The following is a 25,426-nucleotide window of genomic DNA, read 5'->3' as shown; positions in this document are numbered from 1 at the left end:
GGGTTTAGAAACTGTTTCCAGTGAGCACAAAAACAATAAAACAGCAATAAATAAATAAAAAAGAACAAACAAAATAAGCAAAAGACAAAAGTTGACAAGTTAGAAAATATTTGTCAAATGTATGGGCTAAAAACACAACTTATCAAGAGTGAATTCTCAATGAAAATAGAAAAGAAAATCAAGAATAACACATTTTAAATGTATCTGGACAAGTTTAACAAAAATCAAAGGCGACAATCAGATTAATTATAGACAGAGTCATTTTGATTCAATAAGTAAATATCTGCAGAAATGTTTAACTTGCAAATTTCTAATGTGATAATGGATATTATTCCAAATGTGTGTGTATGTGCAGACAAATGATCTTGTTATATGGGGTTCACTTCATTTGTAATAGCTCTTCCAAAGTCAATCATTATATTGACTTAACAACACAGCAGTGATTATACCTGTAGGCTAAATATAACTTATGTATTTGAGGCTTGTGCCCTGGAATCCCTGTAACATGTAGAGTAACTCAGAGCTACTATATGTTGGCATACTATGTTTTATGTGTGTAAAAGATTTGTGTGTAGCTTTGAACACACTAGTAGTTATCCTTTTCAGCAGGTCTTTGAAATGGAAAAAAAAAAAACACGACCAGTTCCATCACGGTCAGAGCTGCTTTTTGATCGAGCTCTCTGGTGACCAATTGATCAGATGTATTCCTCAGAGGGCGGGAATAGGGAAATTTTTGATTTTTCGGAGGAGGGACTTCCTTCAGAGTTGCAGTCGGATGGCAGGCAGCTGCCGGGCTGGCTGACACGTAACTAAAGTTAAAGGTGCAGTGGAGGCCTCGTCTGGCACTGGAGGTTTTTACTTTTCCAAAGTAGATTGTCCTGACTTTTATTTAAAAGCAAAAGTCTACGAGGAGAAAGTGAGAAGAACGGAAGTCGTCAGCCTCGGTTTGTGTTGCATTTCAGCGACGCGGAGACCGACTTTGACCTGAAGTCAAGCGAAAATCTGAGCGGCTACTTTGAAGTTTTGTGGAGAAAGTCGTGAGTGGATGTGTCGAGGTTAAAAATAATGTATTCATCAGCAAATCTCAGCCCTTGAACTCGTACGGTCTGCGTGGAAATGCTCGGGGGCTAACGGGAGAGAGAGGGGGGGTGCCTCTTCACCAGTTCTTCACCGGGAGGTAGAAAGTTGAAGTCGGGGGAAGTTTCCAGCAGCAGAGACGGGGCTTACTCGCTCAGATAGCGGGGAGGGGTGCGGGTCCAACATGGGAAACGGGGTGTGCTCACGGAGGCAGCGCAGGATCTTCCAGTGTCTCCTGCTGGTCACCGTGGTGTGCGGGATGATGTACGGGGGTATGATGTCGTATGAGATACACAAACAGCTGAAGAGGACGGAGGCCATGGCACTCAAGTACCAGCAACACCAAGAGTCGCTCTCGGCGCAACTCCAAGGTAAACAGTGATGTGATTGAGCGCTGACCGAGCACCAAACTCCATTAACAAATATGCACTTTCATTACCGTTGTGCCTAAAGCAGCCAATAACACATATTTAAATACACTTTTTTACCCCTGTAAGATTCATAACGAGCCGTGGTTCAGCTCGGCATGCCGCCAACACAAACAGCGAGCCAAACAAAGTGTGTTTATCCGCTGAAGGTTTCCTCCACTCGCACAACTTTCTTCCACCAGAGTATACAGTGGGTGGTAGTAGCTTGCAGTGATAATGTTATGTATGGGAATAAACGCTCGGATGTGCATGTCAGCTGTGTCACTGCAGAGAAAGAGTCCACAGAGAGTGTCTGTCTGCCGACTGACCCTCACTACACTGTAATTATACTGTAACCTAGCGGTGGTTTTACTAAAAGCCAGTCTTTGACCTTTTGATCTTAGGTGGCCTTCTAATCTTGTGATAAACCAAACACAGACGAGCTGCTCCTCTCAGCTTTCAATCATTTTGATGATGCTGCAATTTAGTAAATGTTAAAAGGATTTCTTTGAATGTGGATGCCCTCTGCTGGTTCTGCAAAGAGCACTAAGAGAAACCATTGTAACACAAACATGCTTGCAGACAGCATAAGCCACAATTCTTTAAGGTGAAGGTTTATCACACTGTAGGTATATCTCTTATACACAGTCTGAGCAAAAGTAGTTGGGTCTTAAAGTCTATCAAAGAGTTCATTTGATTAGACAAGTCTGTCTTTTGTATTTAAACGTCTACAGTAAGAGTGTATTTACACGGATGTCTCCTCAGACATTATGGTTTATTGCTGACTAGAGGCCAACACATACTCACACACCTGGTTGTATAGTCAGTGCGTCCCAAGGCTAACCTCAGCAGACCACATATCTACCTTGAAGTCACAAGGTCAGCCAGAACATCTGCTTCTGGCAGTCACAGCGGGAGGAACAGAGGAGCAAAGGTTTTGAAGCACAGTGTAGTACACATTTTAAACCTTTTCAAATCATTTTATGGGTCAGCCAGCTGAATTCTGTACCAGCCTTACATTGAGAGCTGTCACATACAGTCACGTCCCTACTGAAGATGGATGTAAACATCTATGTGTGAAAGATGTGTTGGAAGTTGGGCGCTATAGTAGTTCCCAGTAGAGCTGCCATGAAAAGTCGATTCGTTGCCAACTATGAAACAAACTGGCAGCTATTTTCATAATCAAAAACATCATCATTCTTTTTTTTCTTTTTTTTTAAGAAAATAATTCCGTGATTCCAGTTTTCTTAAATAGTAAACGGAACATCTTTGAGTCGTGGACTGTTGTAAGGACCAAACAAGACGTATTAGGATGTAGCTTTGACTTAATAGATCATGCACATAAGTGTTAGTTGTAGCAGCTCTAGTGAGATCATGAGATGCCAGCATGGTTTAGATCTTTTGGCACTGAGTCAGCATTTAACATCAGTCATGAATCATAACTACAAGTGAAAGGGCCAATGTGTCTACTTGAAAATGAGTGGGTAAGGAAAGTGGCACAGATACATCAGTTGACCCTATAGGGCTGGGCAATATATTATATCGATATTGTGATATGAGACTTGATATTGTCATAAGTGTTGTCTTTTCCTGGTTTTAAAGGCTGCATGACAGCTTATACCAGACTCTTCTAGCTGTTCTGTTATTTTCCTTTTACCCACTTTGTCATTATATCCAAATTACTGATCTCATCTCAATCTCACTGTGTAAATATTTAGTGAAAGCATAAAATAGTCATCCCTACAATATTGTTGCAATATCTTTATGGAGGTATTTGGTCCTATACATCATGATATTTGAGTTTATCTATATCGCCCAGCCTTAGTTGACCCATATCATGCTGGCCTGCACCACAAGCAGAATGAAACCTAACTTGAGGAAATCCTCACATGCACCACCTCTACTAAAGATTAAACAGCCCTGTCCTACAGTAACCTCCCTGAGTCACTGGCCCAACATAAACACGCTTGAACCCTCTACTGTGCTTACAGGATGTGGGGTTTTGTGCCATGCCATTACACCAGTTTAAAATTAACAGCTGGGCAGAGAGCCCGTTCCTACATTGCTTCATCTATTCAAAACAAGCTTTTTTTGCCCACAACAGGGATTGAAGTAGTGTGTCAGTGTTTTTAGCCTGGAGGCTGGACTTGAATCATTTTATGCAGCCTTTGATCCGCATAACTAGCAGTTCTCTCCCCACCATCCAAAGCTCGGTCCAGCACACCTACCGTGATGTTGCCTGTAAGCTCTGACATGTCGTGTGTGTGTGTGTGTGTAAAAGAATGTGTGTACACAAACACAGATATGCTTGTGTTTGTTTTATTGTTATTTCAAGAATAAACCCCACTTGTTATGTGTTGATGAAGAGCAATTTGGGCCTCCAAGTCGGCAGGTTTATATGAAAACTGTGTAATCATTTTACACAAAAGTCCATACAATACTTTTCATTGTGTCCATTTATGAGACAAAGGCAGTGTGCAGTGTGTGGGAGCTGTCCCACATTTAACAAGCTATAAGAACTTAGGCAGTGCTTAAATCCTACCTCCCTGTTTTTCTTGAGCTAAGCAGCTACTTTTCATCAAATTGTGGTCAGTGTTACAGTTATGTCTATTTAATTTCTGAGGAACTGCAGTGAAGCTGATTTTTCCAGAGTACAACAGTATAATATGACACTTTTAAATTAAAGGGGTGTAGCTTAACTGGCTTTGCGGTGGGTAACTTGCGTACCACACCCACACTTCCATTGTGAAGTGATGGATCAGTCAATCCCAATGCTTGAGGCACTTGATATCTCCATGGGTGACTGTTGATTGCTTGTTTTCGTGCCCTATATTTAGAGGTGGGCTGTAGCTCCAGGGGTTGAGGGGCGAGGCAGCTATATTGATTCACTGTTACCTTCTATTACCACAGGCTGGCAGTTGTCAGTCATTTAAAAAGATCAACTGGCACTTTGTGGTTACATATGGACTCTGGCAAATGTGTCCCTGTGATTTAACACCCCGTCACTCCCTCACACACACACACACACACACACACACACACACACACACACACACACACACACACACACACACACTCACGTTATTGTCTCTCTGTCAGCTGCAAAACATTAAACAAAATGGAATAATTGCTGCTGTCTTGTAATGACTGTAATTTTTTGTTTTGTTTTAACATCTCCAACACTGTTGTTGCCTGCTATTTTTTCTAATGAACGCTCTCATCCTGACAGATGGAGTTTGTTCCTGCCTGTTTGTTCTTTCAGTTAAAGATTGACTTTCTCCTCAGATTAAACTAAAGTATTTGATTTTTTCTGAAAACAGTAATGCATAGGCCAGGGAATAAACATGCACATAAGTGTTAGTTGTAGCAGCTCTAGTGAGATCATGAGATGCCAGCATGGTTTAGATCTTTTGGCACTGAGTCAGCATTTAACATCAGTCATGAATCATAACTACAAGTGAAAGGGCCAATGTGTCTACTTGAGAATAAGTAGATAAAGTTGTCAGAGATGACTGGAAACAATAGTAGGTCAAGCCACCACAAAACACTGCTGTCTACATCCAGAACATGAACTAGCAGCTGAAGAGAATATACAGACATCAGCAAAAGCAAAATGTGCAAATGCCTCTTGCCCTTCAACCTTGATCATGAACTCCATTCTTATTATTCTCATTTTGTCTATTTTTACATATGTTGAAATATGTGGGTACATGCAGAGGTTGTATTTACAAGTAGAAGGTAGAAGGAAAGGAGAAGCAGGAAGTTTGAAACCCTCAATATGTTTCCGTTATAGCTTTGCACAAATTTGCCCTGCTGAGTCCAATGAGAAGAGGCTAAAAATAAATGTAACTGAAATGAACTCATGCGATTACTGTGGTGAACTTTTAAGTTGCCACCACCCGGAAAAAAACACACCTCCATTTGTTTGAGTTTCACTGTACAGACTCTGACACAAAATGTTTTCCCATTCATCTGCTGTTAAAGGGGGAAAAGTTTCTATGAGCTCATCATGACACTCCTCCCTACGAGGATGATTTGTGACATCACAACTAGTTTGGTGCCAAAAGGTGGACTTCACTGTGAAGTAGGAGACATCTTGTTTCTAGTAGTTGAAACTTTTGAAATGAACAATATGTGTGTTTTTCAATGAGAGAGGGAGAGGGAGGAGATTTGAAGAATTTACATGTACATATGTTGTACAAGTTCAACACACTGATATGATAAACTCTGATACTGATAAACTCACAGAAATACTTGCAAATGTAAACACCTCTGCTGGTAGGACATGGGAAAGCTGTTTCCTATCAGATCTTGACCTGATATGTGATCCTGGATCAGCTCATATGACCTTATGTTTTTGTTTTCTGAGTAGTGGGCGCAGTGCATGACCTGGATGCAGAGGGGCTTGACTCATGTGAGCTGGATTATTTGTTGAAGACGAGAGTCATCACAGTGCACGAAGCTCAGGTGTTTTATAAGCTCTTCGTTCACCCAGGCGATGTCAGACATAGTCTATACAACCCTTCATAATAACAGCATGTGTATTATTGAAATAGATCATTGGTGCTCAATGGAGCTTAGTCAGTGTGTCTGCCTGTGTGTGTGTGTGTGTATACAAAGCCCTGCAGTCCATTTCCCTCTGCAATTGATAGTTTTCAGGGTGTTTGCCACAAGCCAGCTCGACCAATCTAATCTTCTCCACATCTAAAGCAGAAGGCCGGTAAAGGTCACCACCATAGAGAGCTCCCTGTTCTCACTCTGCTCATGCACTTAAACCACACCTTCAGGGAAACGTTTCAGCGGTCTTCGGGGGAAACCCTCAGACAATAAATGTTCGTTCTCATGCTCGATGAGGTTTTAATGCGATAAAAGAATCACTGAGTAGATGTGTGTTTGGGAGCTGCATGTTTTTTAGGAAAAGTTGCTGAATTGATACAATGTGCACTAACAATCATTTTAATAATTAACAATCTATATCATCTTATTCCACACTCCGAGTGAGGACCACGTCACTCACTTTACTGTGAGAGCATTCATTAATGGCTGGTGGACCTTGAAACACCAGCAAGTATAGTGGTGGAGTTCAGGATATTGGTCGTATATTGATTTGGTTCAACTCTAAGCTAAATCTCAAAGTTGTAGTTTGTGATGTCTCTTTGGAAAATAAGAAACTCAATTTCGACTCAATTAAAAACATCATCCTCTTTTAGACTGTAACTTCTTTGTAGCTGCTGCCCTGCTCGCTTATGATCTGTCCCCTGGAGAGTGTGTGTGTGTGTGTGTGTCTGTGTGTGTGTGTGTGTGTGGGTGTGTGTGGCCTGGCCTGAATTGAGCTGAGCTAAGAGCAACATGGCCTCATCTTTGGCACTGCTGAGAAGGCACAGAGCCTCCAACAAGCAGAATAAAGATTCCTTAATCTCATGAAGCCAAATATTCATCTGAGGCCAGGAGCAGTTCATCTGCAGTCATCTGAAGAAATATCTCCCTTTGTGACAATATTTATATTTAAAGAAATGAGAAATGCATGTCAGCAGTCATATAATGTGAAATAATGACATGTTGCTGTAAAAACGGCTCAGTGGCTGCAGTGTATACTAACTGATAGTGACAAATCTTGAGTTAAAGACTTTAATGTCCCACCTTTGACTAGTTACCAGCTGGCAGGACCAGTTTGGTGTGGATCTGATGACATTACTGCTACACAACATGTGAAAAGTTTTGCAACAGGAACTTAAGCAAAGTCACAACTAATTATGAAAGGAGGAAACTGGGGCCATACTTAACCCATATAAAGAAGGGCAACGTCTAGCTATTGAAAGGCAACTTAAAGAGCAGTAAGTTGGAAAAAAGTCTTTACAGCCAAGATAGAAGACCAGTGCCATCATGTTAGGCCAGCTATTTGTTTAACTAGACCTCTTTATTAGAACAGAGCTCACAGAGAAAGACATTTTCCACCTTTTCAGCTAAAATGATCCTGTAAGTGACAGCCAGGCTATCCTTCTCCAACACATCTCTGTAATCATTTTGTATTAATATAATCACACAGTATGCCTTAAGTTCAGTCATCCATGACCTTTTTACACCTTTATACCAAGTGTCTGTTTTCTTTTTCCTTCCAGTGTCTTTCAGTGTTTCCATTGATCTTTGCTCTGTTTGTGTTCATCTTCACTCTCTTTGTTAACACATTCACTTTTGTCTCTACACCTGCTTCTCTTTACTATCCTGCTCTCCTTTCTAGTTGGTTTATCCTTGTGAAATTAGTACAAGATTGTGCAACTAACACATTTATCCTGGAATCTGTTGAGTTGGCGCTGAAGAAAAAATGGCCACATCATCAGTTTGACAGCCCAGCGCCCTGAAGGCTGGAGAGCCAGAGAGAGAATGAGCTAGAAAACTGGCGGAAGAGGTGAATTATTATTCACAGATGGCCGTTTCTTGTTGTTATTGTCATTTTATAAGATGTATGAGTCAGAGGGTCACCATGACAACAGCTGATTAGATTGTGTTTGTACGTCTTCGGTATTGAATAAAAATATAAGAGTTGTTTTTTTTTTAATTAAATGAGGTGGATGGTGAAGAGAAGGTTCATTGTTCATAAAACAAAACACAAGTTGTTTGTGACTTAACCCTTAATTCATGTTGCCATAAACTTGTACAGCATGTCTGTTATATTTGAGATCTTACTCATTTGATAGCTGTAATAGATTCTGTTTAAATGTTAAAACTACTTTATCCATTTTGAATGGATGAAGTTAATAACTATATTAAAGGTTGAATATGTAGAATATTTATTAAAAGCTATATATTTTTTTTAAATAATACAGACACGGGGCGTTTTGAGGGGTACAGAATGAAAGTATTGCTTTTCCATAAAAAAAATATTTAGTCTGAATTAATATTTTTAAAATTTTTTGACGGCTTCGACAATGACGTTCTGACACGTTCTGTGTACATTGTACCAGCCAATTAACGGCCGGGAATTGCGGGTTGCCAGGGTTGTCTGTTGTTCCGGTGCAGCTACTGTAGGCTGGCACTGGGTGAAATGGAGTTGTAAACAAACATGGCCGTGTTGGACTCACTAAAACCAGCGTTTTTTGCTCTCAAGTACAACTTTTCATCACAAAACTTCGAAGGTAAAACAGAATATCTGTTAGTCACTGTAAATAAGTGGTTGTTTACCTTTGTATGCTGCTGGTTCACTGAGTTTTTAGCGCAATAATAGTGGTACTGTTGAACTCGCCAGGGTCTTAGCTTTCACATGACATGCTATTTGTTTGTGTACCATGAAGTATCAAAACGGTAGCAATGGAAATGTGGGTTGACTTTCTGACGCTATTCGGATTTTGATATTTGATCATTAACCTCTTAACGCACGCTGTTCCGTTCACGGGACAGGACGGATGTTGGGAGGTAGCCACACGGTCTTCTGAATGTTTTAAACACCAACCCTTATATACTCATGCCGTACATTGTTGGAAAGCTTAGATTGTTCTGATTCATTCAAGACCACTCACGACTTATATGGTTGCTCACAGCCGTAATAGTATTACCGATTAGCTCGGCTAGCCACTCAGCTAAGTGAGAAAAGCTATAATGCCTACATACCTTCAAAGTCTTCCCTTTATCCACAACGATCATCTTATGACACAGGACTTTCTGTACAGCTCGCCAAGTATCCATTCTTGTGAAATATGAAATCCGTTTCCATAAAACCGGAATATTTTCCTCAATATGTCCATGTATTTAGTCCAACACGTAATGTAATAACACAAATAACAAACCATATACGGTCCGTTTACGTCATTTCCTGACCTGCGCGTCCATCTCAGAGTACAGTGACTAGATGTTTACGACCGTGAGCCTCTTCTGCTTCTGACGACACCACACACAAGCCAATCGGTGTTTAGGATTAGGCAGTACATGCAGAGACATTGCTGCTACTCCCACTGGCGTTACAATGTAATGTACCTCGGTGGTTTCAAGTCAGTTACAGCGAAGGTATGTTCGCTTCCTGTTTTCAAAATAAAAGCACCAACTCTTTTCTTAATAATAAAAGGCAACGGGTGTTTTATTTTGTGAAAATGACCGGAAGTGCGTTACTCGCTACGGCTAACTTGAGTGGCTCCGAATTCGCAGGAACAAAACTTTAAGCAGATGTTATTTGGACAAATTAGCGTCACATTGTGGATCTAAAGGGCTACTTTCTCACCTAAAAAGGTTAGACATGTGGATAAAGTGGTATATTTACAGAGTTAGAGCTAAAATAAAATCAGGCACCGGACCTGGCAACCCGACTGCTGGAATTACTTTTTGGTTGTTGCGACTACGATCTCGAGACATTAGATGGCGTTGTTCTGCTCATTCTACATATTCTACTTTTTAAGTATTTTTTAAATGCTTTGTAATTGTACAAAGTATATTTTCCCCTTTTGAAAATGTATGAAAGATCCAGCAAGATAAACATGAATAAGGATTATGACTTTTACAAATGCAATGCAATACTACTACACTAGTAAAATTGCTCTCCAAATAAAGCAGGCTAATGATGCTGAGGTGCTGTTATGTACTAAATATGCTCAATGATTCAGTGAGATGACATCATGCTTTTATACTTCTATGATATCTGGTCTAAGAGTTGAGGTGATGTAGGTATGCAAAGGTTCTCCCTGAACCTCTGCTCTGAATGCTCCTCTTGTAGCGTTACCTCTACTTCCTCCCTGTGATGATATCAGATCGTTCTCACACGGTTGTCTGTCGGTAGTCTTTGTTGTTGAGATTCTTCATATATTGTTGCATATTGTCAAGACCGCAAGGTTTCAGTCTTGAACACATACGACTGTATTTGAGAAGTTTCCATTTTGAGTAAAATTACTACTACTGTTTGTTTATGTAGCTGATGTGGGGCATTTAAATCTTAAGTAGATATACATACTTGTTTACTTATGTGGCAATTCAATAACAGACCCAATTTTCAAATCTAGATCTAAAACTTTCACCAGTGCAAATTGATTAATAAACAACAGTGACGACCCTCTCAGAGTGTTTAATATAGAGCTTCTGTGCTGATATAATGGTCTGCAGTCTGTTTCTGTGAAATTTACCAGGAAGCCCCTCAAGTGTTCTCAGGAAACAGATAAACTGAGTGCAATGACCACAATTGTACAATGTGCCATTGAACCACTGTATTATTATTATAAATAGTTATGTGAGAGTTGTATTCATTTCTTTTACTTGGATCCTCATTACATGTTGCTAGGGCGACCGCTATCCCACCTGAGGTCCAGTGTAGTGTGTATGTGCCTCCCTGTATTGTAAATAGTTCATATGTAATTGATTATTAATTGATTGTTAATATTTATTTACCTAATGTATGTGCACTTATTTAATGTTAGCTCAAACACAAATCCTAGGATGCACATGTACAACCCAGCTGTGTGTTCATTGTGTGCAGAGCAGGTGTAGAGAGCAGCATGGATTAAAATGGGGATGTTTCTGTTTAGAGTACAAACACGGCTAAAATACTCATCTGGGGCGTAGTCGATATCTGTTAGCAAAGAAAACTCAAACTTGCTGAATAAAACTCAATCTGAAGCAGGAAAAGTGGATTTGAATGAAAGTTCATGTTTCAGCTAATATACTTTATTCACTTCATTTATTAGAAGCAATTGCATACCATGTTAAACAGCCATCTACAGAGTCTTTTATGATGAAGTTATATTATGCTATGTCATCCAAAGTGCTTTTCCCATTACATCTTCTTTCTATCCTTCCTCTTTTCCTTTCATTTTTGATGATTGTTACTTTCTCTTGCCTCCATTCTGACAGAATATGTATATAAACACGCACACACAGCCTTAAAAGCCTTTTTTTTTTTGCGACTGTTCAATCATCTGCACGATCATCAGATGGATGTAGGAAGTAGACGATAAAGAACCAAATTCATCTGCAACCTGCAAACCTGTCATTTCTTACTCATTATTTCAATTTCAATAGTTTTAGTCTTGAATCTAATGAAGGTGAAAGATGGAAAGAGAAGTCTGTCTGAAGCTGTTTTTCACATGCAAACTGTGGAGCTGGCAGGGTGAAGTCCATTTAATGTCCAGTCTGACTGATTCACACATTTGCATTCACACATACAGTCCAGAAGATAAGGAGCTTTAGAGAGCGAGAGAGAGTGAGACTGAAAAGATCATGGAGGAGCTTTGTCTAAGAATTATGTTAAAATAATTGACCATACACTCACCTGTCTTAACTAAGCCAAAAAAGGTGTTGATCAAAGTGGAGCATATTTGGTCTACACTTTTAAAAACTCCTGTAATACTATACTTTCTCATGACTCTCTGTATTGCTTTTGGCACACAGCAGCCACTACACACATACAGTAAGCAGTCTAAACCAAACAAACCAAACTAGAAGTATTTGTAAATAGTTTTGGACCACCGGTCTTGTGAGGAATACTGCAGCTTTCTGTTGATGGAGGAGCCATCGTGTCCAGAGATTACAGCCTACTGCAGTAACTCTCATATCGGCTATAAAATGCACATTCTCTCTCTGTCTGCCTTTTTACCAAAAAAAAAAAAAAGAATGTTTAAGTATTTGTTCATATGTTTTCTGCAGCATACATATTTATATCACAGCACTCCTGTTCCTGTTTAGTTTACCTTCCACCTGGTCTCATGAGGGTTCAAACTACTCACTAACCCCTGTGTTCTCTCTTTTTCTCCTTCTCTCTCTCTCTCTCTCTCTCTCTCTCTCTCTCTCTCTCTCTCTCTCTCTCTCTCTCTCTCTCTGTCACCATCCCTCATTTCATCCCCTCTCTCTCCTTCCCTCTTTCCATCTGCGTTTTATATGTTCAGTGGTGTATGAGCATCGCTCCAGGTTGGAGAAGTCTCTTCAGAAGGAGAGGTTAGAGCACAAAAAGGCCAAAGAAGGTGAGAAATCTAACATGTACATTCAATTCTGCATTCAGAGGACCTTTGGGGAAATTCTTTTCATCCCACACTGACACAAAGACCCAGATGTCTGGGGAAAAGAAGGTATTATGTTAAGCAATAATAGATTTATTGTACATCTCATCTGTAAATCTATGAGTGTTTGTAAAACAGCTGATTTGAGTTTTTATAGACTTTTAAGGGACATCTGTATGAGCCCCAAGTCATTGACGTGGTGTTGCTCTTTTTCTTGATCAAAATCAATGTATTTCTTAAGTTTACTATAATTATCATTTATTTTCAGTCATTTGGCAAAAAAATATATCCGTGTGGTCTATGTTTTCTAGATTATCTGGTTTATAAACTGGAAGCACAACAGTCACTGAACAAGGAGAAGGTATGTTTTTTCCTTTTAAAATAATCATTTAAAATACATTTTAACACATTTAATGTAAATATTTTCATAGATTTATTGATGAATCTGTCCCATATCATTTGTTTCTCTGTGTATTTGCTTTGCTTTGTTAAGTGTTTGCTGAGTACTTTGTGGCGTTACCTTGCTGGGGTTTTGGAAAGTGCTGTGCAAATACTACTGCTACATCTTCCACTACCAGCTGTGAATGGTCTTTGTAACAATAACAGTAAATATTGGCTTTCAGGTGCTTTTATAACTTTTTTGTTTTGATGCTCACACAGCAAGACTCCAGCAGCAGATTCAACTCTTTACAAGTGCAGCACCAGATGCTGAAGGTATGGATCAGTGTAATCCTGCACATGTAGACACACGCTCAAACTCATCCTGCAGACATGACTTTTTCTTTTGATAATCCCTTTTTTTTTTTATACAAAGAAAAAACAAAGCAAACCACAGGATGGCAGTATTCTCTCTTGTCTTTCAGAACCAGCATGAGGACCTGAAAAAGCAGTATTACGACCTGCACGAACAGCATCAAGTCCAGGGCGACGATCACAACCGGCTCCTGAATGAACACAAAGATCGCTTTGATAAACTTCAGCAAACCAAAGAGGTGGAAGTGTCCCAACTCAAAGGTAACACTTACATTTCTAACTATTATTTGATTTGCAGCAGATGTCTTTTTTTCACCTTTTTATTGTCAGGGGGATTGTTGTGATCATAGCTCTGGATAAGACATGCATGCAGTTAGTGTTGTGTTTAAGCATCACTCAGTCACACACACACACACACACACACACACACACACACACACACACACACACACACACACATACATAGTACATTAATGCAGTTTAGAACTTTATGTGGTGCTTACATCAAGCTTTGTCTCCATCTTCTGACGTCATAAAATACTGCATGCTTGAAGTGTAAGTGGTTTATGTGCAGATTACATCTAAACTAGACAATAAAGTGGAAACTGAAAACTTAATTTGCCACGTTGTTATAGATAAGAATATATCATTTATCAAAAAAGGAAAAGGTCTACAAAGTCTATTCAACATTAAGACAAATAAAGAAATGTATTAAATGTTCCTGTCTATATTAACCCTTACATACTCTTCATATTCTGAGTCATAATTAGTCTCAATTCCTCATCAGTAATTAATAAATGTTTGATTCATCCTTAATGAAACTGTCAGAGAGCAAACAGTGTATTTTATTTATTTATGGGGGAAAAAACATTCACAATCACTATTTTATGGTCTAGGAGAACATTTTATAAAATATGAAGAATACAAAAACACATTTGAGTGTTGATTTTTGAATAGTTTTAATACACACACACACACACACACACACACACACACACACACACACACAAACACACACACACACACACACACACACACACACACACACACACACAAAAGCATAGGAAATGGAATTCCAGTCCAGTTTGTCTACACATATCTGTAAATGTGACACCCAGTGATCTGCATGTAAAAAGCATCATGTGTTTCTATGTCTTACAGTTTTTCTCATGATCACTTTATATCACACTGTATTTAAATATGTGTTGTCTAAGATTATTGAGAGGAGTAGATTTCTTAATAATATTTTGAAGACTGGCATAATTCAGAAATTTCTTTCCTGACAAATGTCTCTTTAGTATCAATTTATTAAATGAAACCACCCTACCATCTGTCATATGTTCAGTTTCTGCTCATTTCCAAATCTTTGAATTTCATGTTTTGTCATTGACTTTGTATTAAGCCATACAGGCTGATTGAAACGAAGCAAAGGTTTAAACTTCTGATATATATTTTTAAATGAAGTGCCAGCTGTTTGTTTCAGCTTCATTTTTAGGACATAAGACAATATAAAGTACATTTTTTAGGGACACATCTACACCATTCATTATATCCTGTTAAAAGACAACCCCATTGTTTTTTGTGTCTGTGCTAACCTAGTCACTCATTTGAAGTGACCCAAACATTATTTGGCATATAACTTGCAGGTGCTAAAAGCCTTTTAAACAAACAGTGTGTTTTCATTCCACCCAGACAAATGCAGAGATGATTTTATGAAGTTTTATGAAGAATTCTTTGGTGTAGTTGTTGGTAGAATTCTAAGAATGTTATAAATCCTCATTTTTACTATTTATTCCCCCCTAAAGTGTTCTTGGCAAATGATCCCACCTTGTAATATTAACCTGGAGTTGATGAATTAAATCTAAGATTGATGCTGTCATGTTCAGTATGTGGGCAATACTTTGAACAGTGGAACACAAAAGACATCATAAGGATAAAGAAATGTTCATTAGAAATATGAATCATATTTTAAAACACTTAACAGAAGAATAATTGTCTTGATGAATGTGTTTTCTGTTCATTTCTGCAGACAGTGTTTTTAACCTAAGAGAGGAGAATAAACAGCTGAGGAAAGCCCACCATGACATCCACATGCAACTACAAGATGCTCGGGTGAGAAGAGACCATTTCTTTTCATCTCTTTTTTTTCTATTTCTTTATCACACATGTCTGCCAGAGTTTGTCTTTTGATTTACTTTTTAAAAAGTATGAAAAAACATAAAATTATGAGCTATCTAACAGGTGAGCAATGAGGTCATTTAAACTGATTTTTGTATTTTTAATATTATTGTATATGTGTATTCAAATATTTCCAATTATTGATTGATTAAATGATTAATTAAAATGTTTTTGTACATTACTTTATATAAAATATATCTTTGGTTTTACTTGTGTGTTCAGGTTCAGCATCAGGACCTGAAGTCATCACACGACCAGCTCGCACTGACTCTTGAAGACCACAAGAGTGCGCTGGCTGCAGCTCAGGTAGAACAGCAACAGCACAGAGATGCAGACTCACTCTTATCTGCATTCACTCAATACAACAGCTGATTGATGCTGAATCGCTGCATCATAGGTCACAATTGGTCACAGCTTTTTTAAGTGCTGAATTTTTTTTTATTTCCACAAATATTGAAAGGCTTCAGGATAGAATTTGACAGGTTAACAGTGAAGTTTAAGACAAGGATTTTATCATACCTAAGAGAAAATCCAAAATACAAGAACATTTGGGAATGTGGCAAATCCTCGTAAATCAGTCGAACGCATGATTCAAGAACAAATCTGTGCATACGAGTGTTTCTTTCATCTGGCCCATGGTCATATAAACTGAAACTATAGGTTATGTTAGAGTTCATTCCTGCTATTTTCTCTACAGTACTGTAGATGCTGCAGTTAAGATGAAGGAAACTAAAACCTTTACTTTAACCTGCTCAATAAAGAGTGGACTGTATTATCCCCTCGAGAGGAGAAACAAAGATGCCAGAGGTGTTGCTTGCTTTTTGGGTAATTAGATCAGACATTGCTGTTTTTCCTTGAGGGTGACCTTTGAAATGTCTGAATGGTTTATTGAATATAGAGAACACTGCTGATTTGTTTGAAACGCTTCCCTCCTTTCTGTCTGCACTGATGGATACTCTTTCTCCCTCTCTCTGTCTCCTTCTCTCTCTTTCTGTCTGTCTGCATTTGCTAATTTGTTTTAAAGCCTGCCCTGCTTTCCATCAGTGCTTCTGGTTGAATGACACACACACACATACACACACACACACACACACACACACACACACACACACACACACACACACACACATACACATACACACCTCTTTCCTTCACTCCAGGGGGTTTGGTTTAGTCAGGGCTGTCAGAGCAGTACATGTAAAGCACATTGCAGCCAATCATCCAGAAATATATAATGGAGGGACTGGATGAGACAAAAAAGAGAAGGGAGGAATTTACAATCATTTTTTTTTATTAATTTAACCTCCCGGCCTGTTTAGAAATTCACTTATTAATCAGGATTAAGAAACACCCACTACCATGTTTATTAAATATTTCCTTAATGTTTGTTCACCATTTGAACCCTAATGGAGACCTTTTTATTGTGTATATATATATTATATATTGTCTTAATTGAATTTAGCAATGTTTTTTAATAAAAGCTTTTTAACCTTATCCTAAGCTTTTTTTTGTTCCACACATGAGTGCCTGAAGTTAGTTTTTCCCCTCCATGTGATTACCCTCTTCTTCAAGACCATCTTGAGTTATATATGATAAAGACAGTCATCCAGCACACCACTATTCTTTTTCACAAGTTTTAGTATTGAAACATCTGTCACAAATTGGGTTTATCCTATAAATGCAACCTGGATTTTTTAATACTGACTTAATTATAAGACATGATTCCATACAATTCCAATATGATTTTCCATCTTTGCCCTCCTGTGATTGTGTTTCTGTCCTCATAGGTGCAGGTGGATGAGTACAAACAGCTCAGGGAATCGCTGAACAAGGCACCCAACCCCCAGCAGCTGCAGCCCGCATCCCATACCCATGAAGCCCAGCAGGCCGCAGGATTGGAGCAGCTTCACAAAGACGAGCCCGCCCGTGAAGAACATCACCAAGACACTGAATCCAGGGTTAGTGTGAGAGTTTGTTCTTTAAGTAGTTAGTGTGAATAAAGTCAGCCGTTTTCACCCTGAGTGAGATTTTTGTTTTCTTCTCAGTTGAGCCACCAAGAAAAGGAAGCGCATGCTCAGTCTCAGGTTGAGTCTCACCCCACCGTATCCCATCACACCTTGTCTGAGAAAGAGGAGGATGGCGAGGGAGAGGCAGAGAGGAGGAGAGAACTGGCGGAGGAGGAGATGGCCCAAGCAGGACAACCCCAGAAGCTGGAGGAGGACCCGGACCAACAGCAGGATGAGCAGCAGCAGGAGGACGAAGAGGAGGAGGAAGGGGAGCAAGGACAAGAAGAGCCAGATGAAAACGCCATGGAGATGCATCAGCAGCAGCGGGTTAGAACTAGTTTACAGGTTTCACTCCAGAACTTGAAAAAACAAGAATCTAGTTTGACAAGTCCTAGACTAAAGTGACTCTTATGTTAGTTTTGTTAAATAGTTTCAGTAAAGCTGCATTTATTCCTCATCATCAAACAAATTTCACATGTCCTTTCAATACTTGAGACAAAGCTACTGAATAGATTGAACAGCTAATCAGTTAGTTTAAATCCCAGAGGAAAAATAAATAAATTACAACCTGTCCTCAGTCATTACTTCTTTGATTTATGGCAATTTACTCTTACTGTTTTATGCTGCCATGTCAATCTATTAAACTTTCCCACAAGTAAATATACCTACCCCTTCATTTATGTCTGTAATTAACAACTTGATGCCTTTTGATTTGCTCTAATTTCTCATCCTCACTCTTTTCTCATCCATTTGTCTCCTGAAAGGGTCCCCATCCAGAGCCGCATCAGGAGGCCCACATGCAGCACGAGGCACCCGGCCAGGCGGAGCGAGTGAAGACGGCCTACGAGCAGCAGCAGGAGCAGCAGCGGCTGGAGGCTCAGAGGGCCGAGGAGCGCAGGCAGCTCCAGATGCGACAGGACGCCATACAGGCCCAGAGGGAGAGGATACTGAAGGAGAGGGAGCAGAGGCTGAAGCTGGAGCAGGAGAGAGAGCAGCAGCATCACAGGGAGGCCGACAGACGGGAGCAGCTGCTGAGAGAGGAGCACCAGCGGTAAGATTTACAGAGTCGGGGGGGGGAACCCTTAAAATTGGGTGCACAAAGCATTTGCCTTTAAATGGCACGGCGGGTCAAGCATGCTGCTATTATACATTCACAGCTTGAAGAACTGTTCCCATATAAAATGCAAAAAGGCAGAACTGGAAACAGATGATGCGTGGGGAAGGATGAATTATGTAAGATGTATTTTAATGTGCAACCTACAGTCAGGCTGAGAAATTAGAAATAAATAGAAATGAACAAACCCAAAACTAGTTCAGTAGCCACATGCAGCCATTGACTTAATGAGACAGTGCATTGATTTACCCCTGCAAATAAAATCTCCTTCATGCAAACTGGAAAACAAGCAATTCACTGTGGTGTTCGCCACTCAGCAAACTAATTATTCTCACAGATCGTGGCAGTAACACACATCCATAATCCAGAAGAAACCACCATGCTTTAATTAAATTTACACAAGCGGGAAATCAGCATTAAAGGGAAACTTCTATGTGTCTGTGTATACAAATGCGTCCACTTAAGGACAAACTAGAATATTATTGACATATTTTTTACACCACGTACCCTTCTAACTGCGGTGTACTATCATTGCGGTCGTTAGGAAGAGGACAGAGTATGAAAACACCGACAATGATATCGTCCAAGGAGAAGAGGAGCCTCACACTGATGATGAAGAAGGTGAGATAGAAGCACCCTGATATTTTCTGAATGAATGTTTCTCTTATGATTTTAGAAGATTTTACAGTAGCAGCTGCTTCATAGTGTGTGTGTATGTGTGTCTTTGTTATGTTAGATCCTCACATGTTACAAGAAGAGGAGGAGAAGCAAGAAGTGGATCACAGAGTGCCACCACATCAGCAGGTTTCCATCTCTCCATCCATCCTTCCTGATCACTCCATCTGTTACCTCATGCGTCCTTTTCATACATCCATTTATCCGGATGTCCATTCTTTCCATCCATTCCGTCCATATTAATTCTTCTCAATATCAACACGTCAATTAATACATCATTAGAGTCCAGCACACGTTCTTCCACCTTCTCTCTTCTCCCACAGGGTGCCGTCGAGGGTGACCTGGACCCCGAGGATGACCCCAACAACCAGGGCGAGGATGAGTTCGAGGAGGCCGAGGATGAGCAGCATCAACACAGGGTCCCCGGGGGCGGGGAGGAGGAGGAGGAGGATGGGGTAGAGGAAAAGGAGGAGCCGGCAGCACCAGCCCAACACGTAGACAGGCACCCAGGCCCCGAACAACCCGCTGTGGAGGAGGAACTGGTGGTGAGCGTGAGGCAGGGGAAGAATGAGAAAGTGGGGAAAAGAAAAGAAAGCAAAAGTAGTAACAACAAAACCAAATGCAGAGATTATAATGGGAGGAAGAAATGGAGGAAACTGATAGATGATGGAAAGATGTGTACAGGGGAGAGAAAGAAGCAGGAAGACAACTGACAGAATAAAGAAATAATTTGCAGGTTTTAACTTTATCTTTGTATGTGTTTTTAGATGGCTGGAAACCCAGATCAACAGGAAGACACTCTGGATGACCAGTACCAGGAGGGAATAGAGGATGAGGTGTGTGACACATGTTTAGATGCACGCATTACAGACTCCGTGTGTTGCACTTGGAACTGTACATCTGGATTTATTTTTTGACCTAATTCATATTACCATAAAGACAAATAACTTAATTTCAGTCTGTTATGTAAGTCTTCTCTCTTGTTGTTGTTCTGAAGGCTCAGGAGGACATAGCTGGTGGGCAGAAGAGAGAGGAGGACGTGGAGGAGGAAGGAGAGGATCCATATAACGAGGAGAACATAGAACAGGTGGGTTCAAAGGGAAACCAGAGTCACAGGTTGAGCATGGAGGTGAATTCTTGACCTGTTCCTGAAGCTTTCAGCCGTATCCCTCTGGCCACTACGTGTAGGACTTGTTGGCTTGGCTTATCTTGAGCCAAATAAAATCGACACAAAACGCACAACACATAGTATCACTGGAACAATAACTTTTAGAAATGTCACCAAGACAGACTAACCAGCTGAAGTCAAGTACATATTTAAACCATAACCACATATTTCCTGCCTTTACAAATATGATGGTTTTCTTCGAACCAGCATCCTTTTGGAGGAGTAACTGCACACAGTTTCAAATTTGAGCTGTGGTGGTAGCAGTTTGAAACAGTAGAGTATAACTTCAACATGACTAGAGAATGCATTGTTGCTCCTCAGTAATATCACACCCTGACACAGTTCCTGCTGAGTGCACCTGTTGTACATGGTAGAACCTTTTGGTATCATATCCGGAAAGTAATATTCACAGTAGTGACGTATCGGCTACATAAGTCGGTTATGTTAGTGTGTGTGTGTGTGTGTGTGTGTGTGTGTGTATCTCTATCTCTGTTTCTTCCCTGTAACTTGAACTGGTCAGTGTGTTTTCTGGTAAATGAGGGAGATCAGGTTTTGAGTGTGATCCGGAGTGTCGGATCACCACCTGGTTTGTTTTAGTCGTCTTAAAAGGAAATGTGTTTGAATGGAGAAGCTCACACAAACACAGTATATTTATTACTCTACTTTACATAATGATCAAAGTGGGTTATTTCCTTTTGGGTTGGTTTTGATGTTTATTTTTTATTTTTTTAATTCATTCATCATTCATTTTTTGGATTTTTAAGAAGTGATATGAAGTGACATCCAGCCCTGCCCAAGTGCAGTTCAGCAACACACTTGATTCCGTGCTGGTTTCACGAGTACTGTTCTGTACATGACCCTGACCTCTGTCCTCAGAGAGCAACCATCATTTATTTATAATCCTTAGTTTTTGCCAGGAGCTCCGTACCTTCAACTTGTATTAATTCATACATACAATCATTTTGTTGCAGGGTTCCGGTTTGTGGTAATGACAAAAGATTTTAGAAGCTCAAATTAGTTTAACAAAGCATTTTCTTCATTCACTGAACATTGACATTTCCCTATTTAACATGTGCATAAATGTCTCTGCTCCAATTTAGATCAGAATTAAGATCAGTAGTAAGACTTTTCCATGTTTTTCTCACTCTGTAATGATATCATTTATGTTATTGCAAAGCATACATAGTTGGCTGTTTCTACTCTGAATCTGGGTCATTAACATGAAATTGTCACCTATGTTGTAAAGAAAGTGCCAGAAACATAATAGCCATTAAATTGTATTGTGTGATTGTGACTTCCTCCAGGATGGAGTAAAAGACCAGGAGGGACCACAGAAAGAAGAGGATCACCGAAACCAGGCAGAGAATAATGAGGAAGAGAATTACGAAGAGGATGAAGAGGAGGTCGAAGAGGACAGGGCTGGTCGAGACAAGAGAACCAATCGGAGGGCGGAGATGTAAGACGGACGCAGACATTGACCAGTTACAGTGCCTTTTTCTGGCTGCCTGTAGAGCCTTTCAGGTCCCTCTTTTCCCTTGTTTCCCAAAAGGAATAAAACCAGCCATCCACTCACAATTCCAATTAGGAAAGTTGGGATATTACGCCTGGAGATAGGAAGCAAACACTGGGGTTGGAACTGATCAGCTTACACTGTGGAAATGGACAGAATTTGTAGGGTGGAGATGGGATATATACTGTATATTTTTTTATTCAACTGCCTCTCTGTCTACTTGCTCGTCTGCCTGATGGCCTGTCTGGTTCTGTCTTCCTAAAAGCAGTAAGGCCGGGAATGTATTTTTATCATGTGCTGTCATTGAGTATGTGTAAAGAAAGCAGAGATAAATTATGTTATTCTAATGTCCTCATGTTCAGACCTTTTATATGTATGTTTTATGCAACAAGCTGTATTCTTTGTAGTGCTCAAATTTTAATTTACATTTTGCATTCCAATCGAACAAGTCATTTTCTGTTATTTATTGTTGATTGTAATAACTCTGACAATCGTAAAAGAGGTGCAACATTTCCATTTTTTTATTTTTTTATTTTTTTTACCCTGACTGAAATAGTTTGTCTCATAATGGCTTTTACCGACTTTCTTGAAGCGCATCTACAGGAGCGTTCTCACAAGATATTTCTGCAAACGCCAATCAAAAAGACATTTCTGGTGTCACACTGACACGTGCCTTTCCATTCTTGGAAACTTCTTTTAGGTCTTAGTCATTTTACATTTGGAAATGCATTTCAGTAAGAAAGGAGAGATAAGAGCGTCCCAGTTAGTGCTGAAACTCTAGCATATTGCTTCAGCACAGCCTTAAATAGAGAACTGTTACAAGTCGACTGCTGGTGTGAATTAAATTCACAAACCTAATGCAATTTTCTGCCAACATTTCAGTCTGCTGTACAGTGTACAGTCAAATAAATGCTGTCAATTTGTACATTTTCCACCAGTTATATTTGAGTGGGATTTTGATTGTATTGAAGCACGTTTGTCACCTGAATGGTGCATGTGGAATAAAGTGGTTGAAGGATTTCAGGACATTTTCTTTGTGTTGTTTAATTTTGTACTTTCACATTTTTGAAGCAACAAACAGTGTTCAGTGGAGTTTTAGTGTGGCAGAAAAGATCCACAATATGAAAGCAGCAACAGCATCATTTTATTCTATAGTGATTCAAAGCATTATATTGGTAATCTAAAATGAGCTGCCATTAACTTTAGGAAGTTCTTGAGTTAGGTACCTCTTTCCTGCAGGTGGCTAATTGGTTGTGTGCTATCTTTATCGTGCCTGTGGGAGAAATCTTATGATGCAAAAATAAAACTTTGCCATTGCTGAGCAACAATAATGTGGCACCAAACTGTGAGTACAGAGCTGCCAAACAACACCCATGGAGGTTATAGAAAAACTTCAAAATGCCTTGAATCTGCAGATATAGTCTCTGGACTCTGAACAAACAGTGGATTTGTCTAAGCCATAATTAAAGCTAGCCAAATGTTTTCTAAAGCCAAAGAAAGGTGATAATTCCCATCATTTTCTTCTGTAGAAGAATCCAGAGTAAGTGGGTGGGACGTGGGTTAACCCTAACCCAACACCTGTGGTTGTCCTGTTGCCTCCCGCAGCAAATAAAATGGATAGATGGACACATTCTTGACTGGCAGGAGACTCTGAGCTTGACTTACAAGCTTTGTGCAGTTCCCTCAGCCAAGTCTGATTTCAACTAGAAACAAGATGATCATAAATATGTGTCAAGGGGGGAAAAAATCATAAATATTCATTGTTGAGTTTACATATCATGGGTTCATGACTGTAAGCCACAACTGTTCCCAAGTATAAATCCCGCCAACTCTGTTCCTTATCTACCCTTTCTGGTCCTGAGCGGAGAGTTGAGAGAATTGTGCGTGAACTCGCTCACATGGGAAATGAACCGCCAAATTACGGTGAAATGAAAATCAAGCGAGAGGGGGTTGACTAGGAAAGGCAATTACATCTAATGAACAACATTTGTCCCCAGCACACCGCCTCAATCAAATCATACCACCTCCACCACCCATCCTCTTTCTGCTCTCAGGTAGTCATCATCTCTATGCATTCTCCCCATCTCTTCCCTATTTCTCTTCTACTGTCTTCATCCTCCTCACCTCCCTCCCTCTTCCTGTCATCATCCCTCTGCTGTTGTGAGATTGTTGATCTCCCCAGAGGGATTGTGGGATGCTGGAGGAGCACGAGAGTGTGTCTCATTACTGTGTTAATAGCAGGCCACAGGGAGATGGGCGCACACACATTTTTACAATGACAAGCAATGGCAGTGGTGATAACTCCTCCACATTCCTCACATGCTTCCACTCTCTCAGTCATCATTTCATGGGTGAATTACCAGGCATGAATACTTTTGAATGTGTCACTCACCTAGAGCTGCAGTCTATCTTGAGATGCATGCCCACAAGACTGCCACAAATTCTCAAACCTTCTATTTAACACCAGTGCAAAATTGACTGGAACATTGAAGCTCCAAGCTATAAAAATATGGGGTGTTTTTTTTCCACCCACTATTTTTGGGAAATCAACTCTATTTTATACCCATATTGGGAGCAATAGTAAAAAATGAACTGCACAGATAAGTGATAACATTATAAAACCATCACTCAGAGATATACTAGCTTGACTATTTAACCAGGATCCTGTTTGCAGTACATAAGGATCCAGTGAGCTCATTTACGCTGCCTCTCTGCAGCAGTAATGATCTCTCATTCATCAGCTGGATACTATCTCAACACAGTGAACACACACACAGACAGATCCACACACACACACACACACACACACCCACACATAACACACAATTGCACAAACAATCTTCCACACTTAAACGAATCCCAATGAGGCATGTAACTGGTAGTTTGTGCCCTGCTGTATGCTTGTTAGAGAGATATCAGCTCCTTCAGTTTTGTTTCTCCGCATTACTGTGAGGGAGGAGGAGGAGGAGGCCCACACTGTTTGTGTGTGCCCTATACTTGATACATACATGTATGCATGGGTGCCTGTTTAGGTGCCAACAGGGTGCACACAGTGGCATTGGTACTGTGATATCAGATAACAAAGTGTGTTTATGTTTCAGGTGCCGGCTGAAAATGAAACCATTATTAAAGGAGAATACACAGCCGCTATGTATGAATAAATCACCTCCAGCTTACAGCAGGGGACAATGTCTCTGTGTAACCCCTGCAACATTACTTTAGATACAACAGCATGTGTGCCATTTGTTTTATTCTTTCATCCAAAGCACTTAACAGCAGCAAGAGTGCACACACTTTTAGTGGGTATTAAAATCTATAACCCTTGCAGTGTGAGTGCTGTGCAAGATAGCAAGGATTACTTTTTATGGACACGGTTTGTGTGTGTGTGTGTGTGTGTGTGTGTCCGTGTGTGTGTGTGTGTTTGTGTGTGTGTGCGTCTGTGTGACCTGCCACATGAAGCCCATGGGTCATTACCCAGTCAGTCAGAGGACACAAGAAGCCATTATCCTGGCGAGTCTGGACACTAAATGTTTGATAAGCCTCGAAAGCGGACGTCCTGTGTCTCTTCTCA

General features: G+C 40.0%; 1 protein-coding gene across 1 annotated transcript; it reads left to right on the top strand.

The window, feature by feature from the left end:
* The first annotated feature begins 1,140 nt into the window (after positions 1 to 1,140).
* Positions 1,141 to 22,873, top strand: golim4a (golgi integral membrane protein 4a). Its single transcript, XM_053320992.1, has 16 exons — positions 1,141 to 1,448; positions 12,341 to 12,415; positions 12,763 to 12,812; positions 13,112 to 13,165; positions 13,315 to 13,465; positions 15,234 to 15,316; positions 15,605 to 15,688; positions 17,170 to 17,340; positions 17,428 to 17,715; positions 18,153 to 18,439; positions 19,047 to 19,123; positions 19,239 to 19,306; positions 19,501 to 19,722; positions 19,945 to 20,013; positions 20,175 to 20,264; positions 21,650 to 22,873. The coding sequence occupies exons 1-16, from the start codon at positions 1,262 to 1,264 to the stop codon at positions 21,803 to 21,805; spliced, it is 2,112 nt and encodes a 703-aa protein (XP_053176967.1). The 5' UTR covers positions 1,141 to 1,261; the 3' UTR covers positions 21,806 to 22,873.
* Positions 22,874 to 25,426: the final 2,553 nt, after the last annotated feature.

Source organism: Scomber japonicus, chromosome 6 (assembly GCF_027409825.1).
Source record: "Scomber japonicus isolate fScoJap1 chromosome 6, fScoJap1.pri, whole genome shotgun sequence".
In the NCBI taxonomy this organism is placed as follows: Eukaryota; Metazoa; Chordata; class Actinopteri; order Scombriformes; family Scombridae; genus Scomber; species Scomber japonicus.
This window is presented reverse-complemented; position numbering and strand designations above follow the sequence as displayed.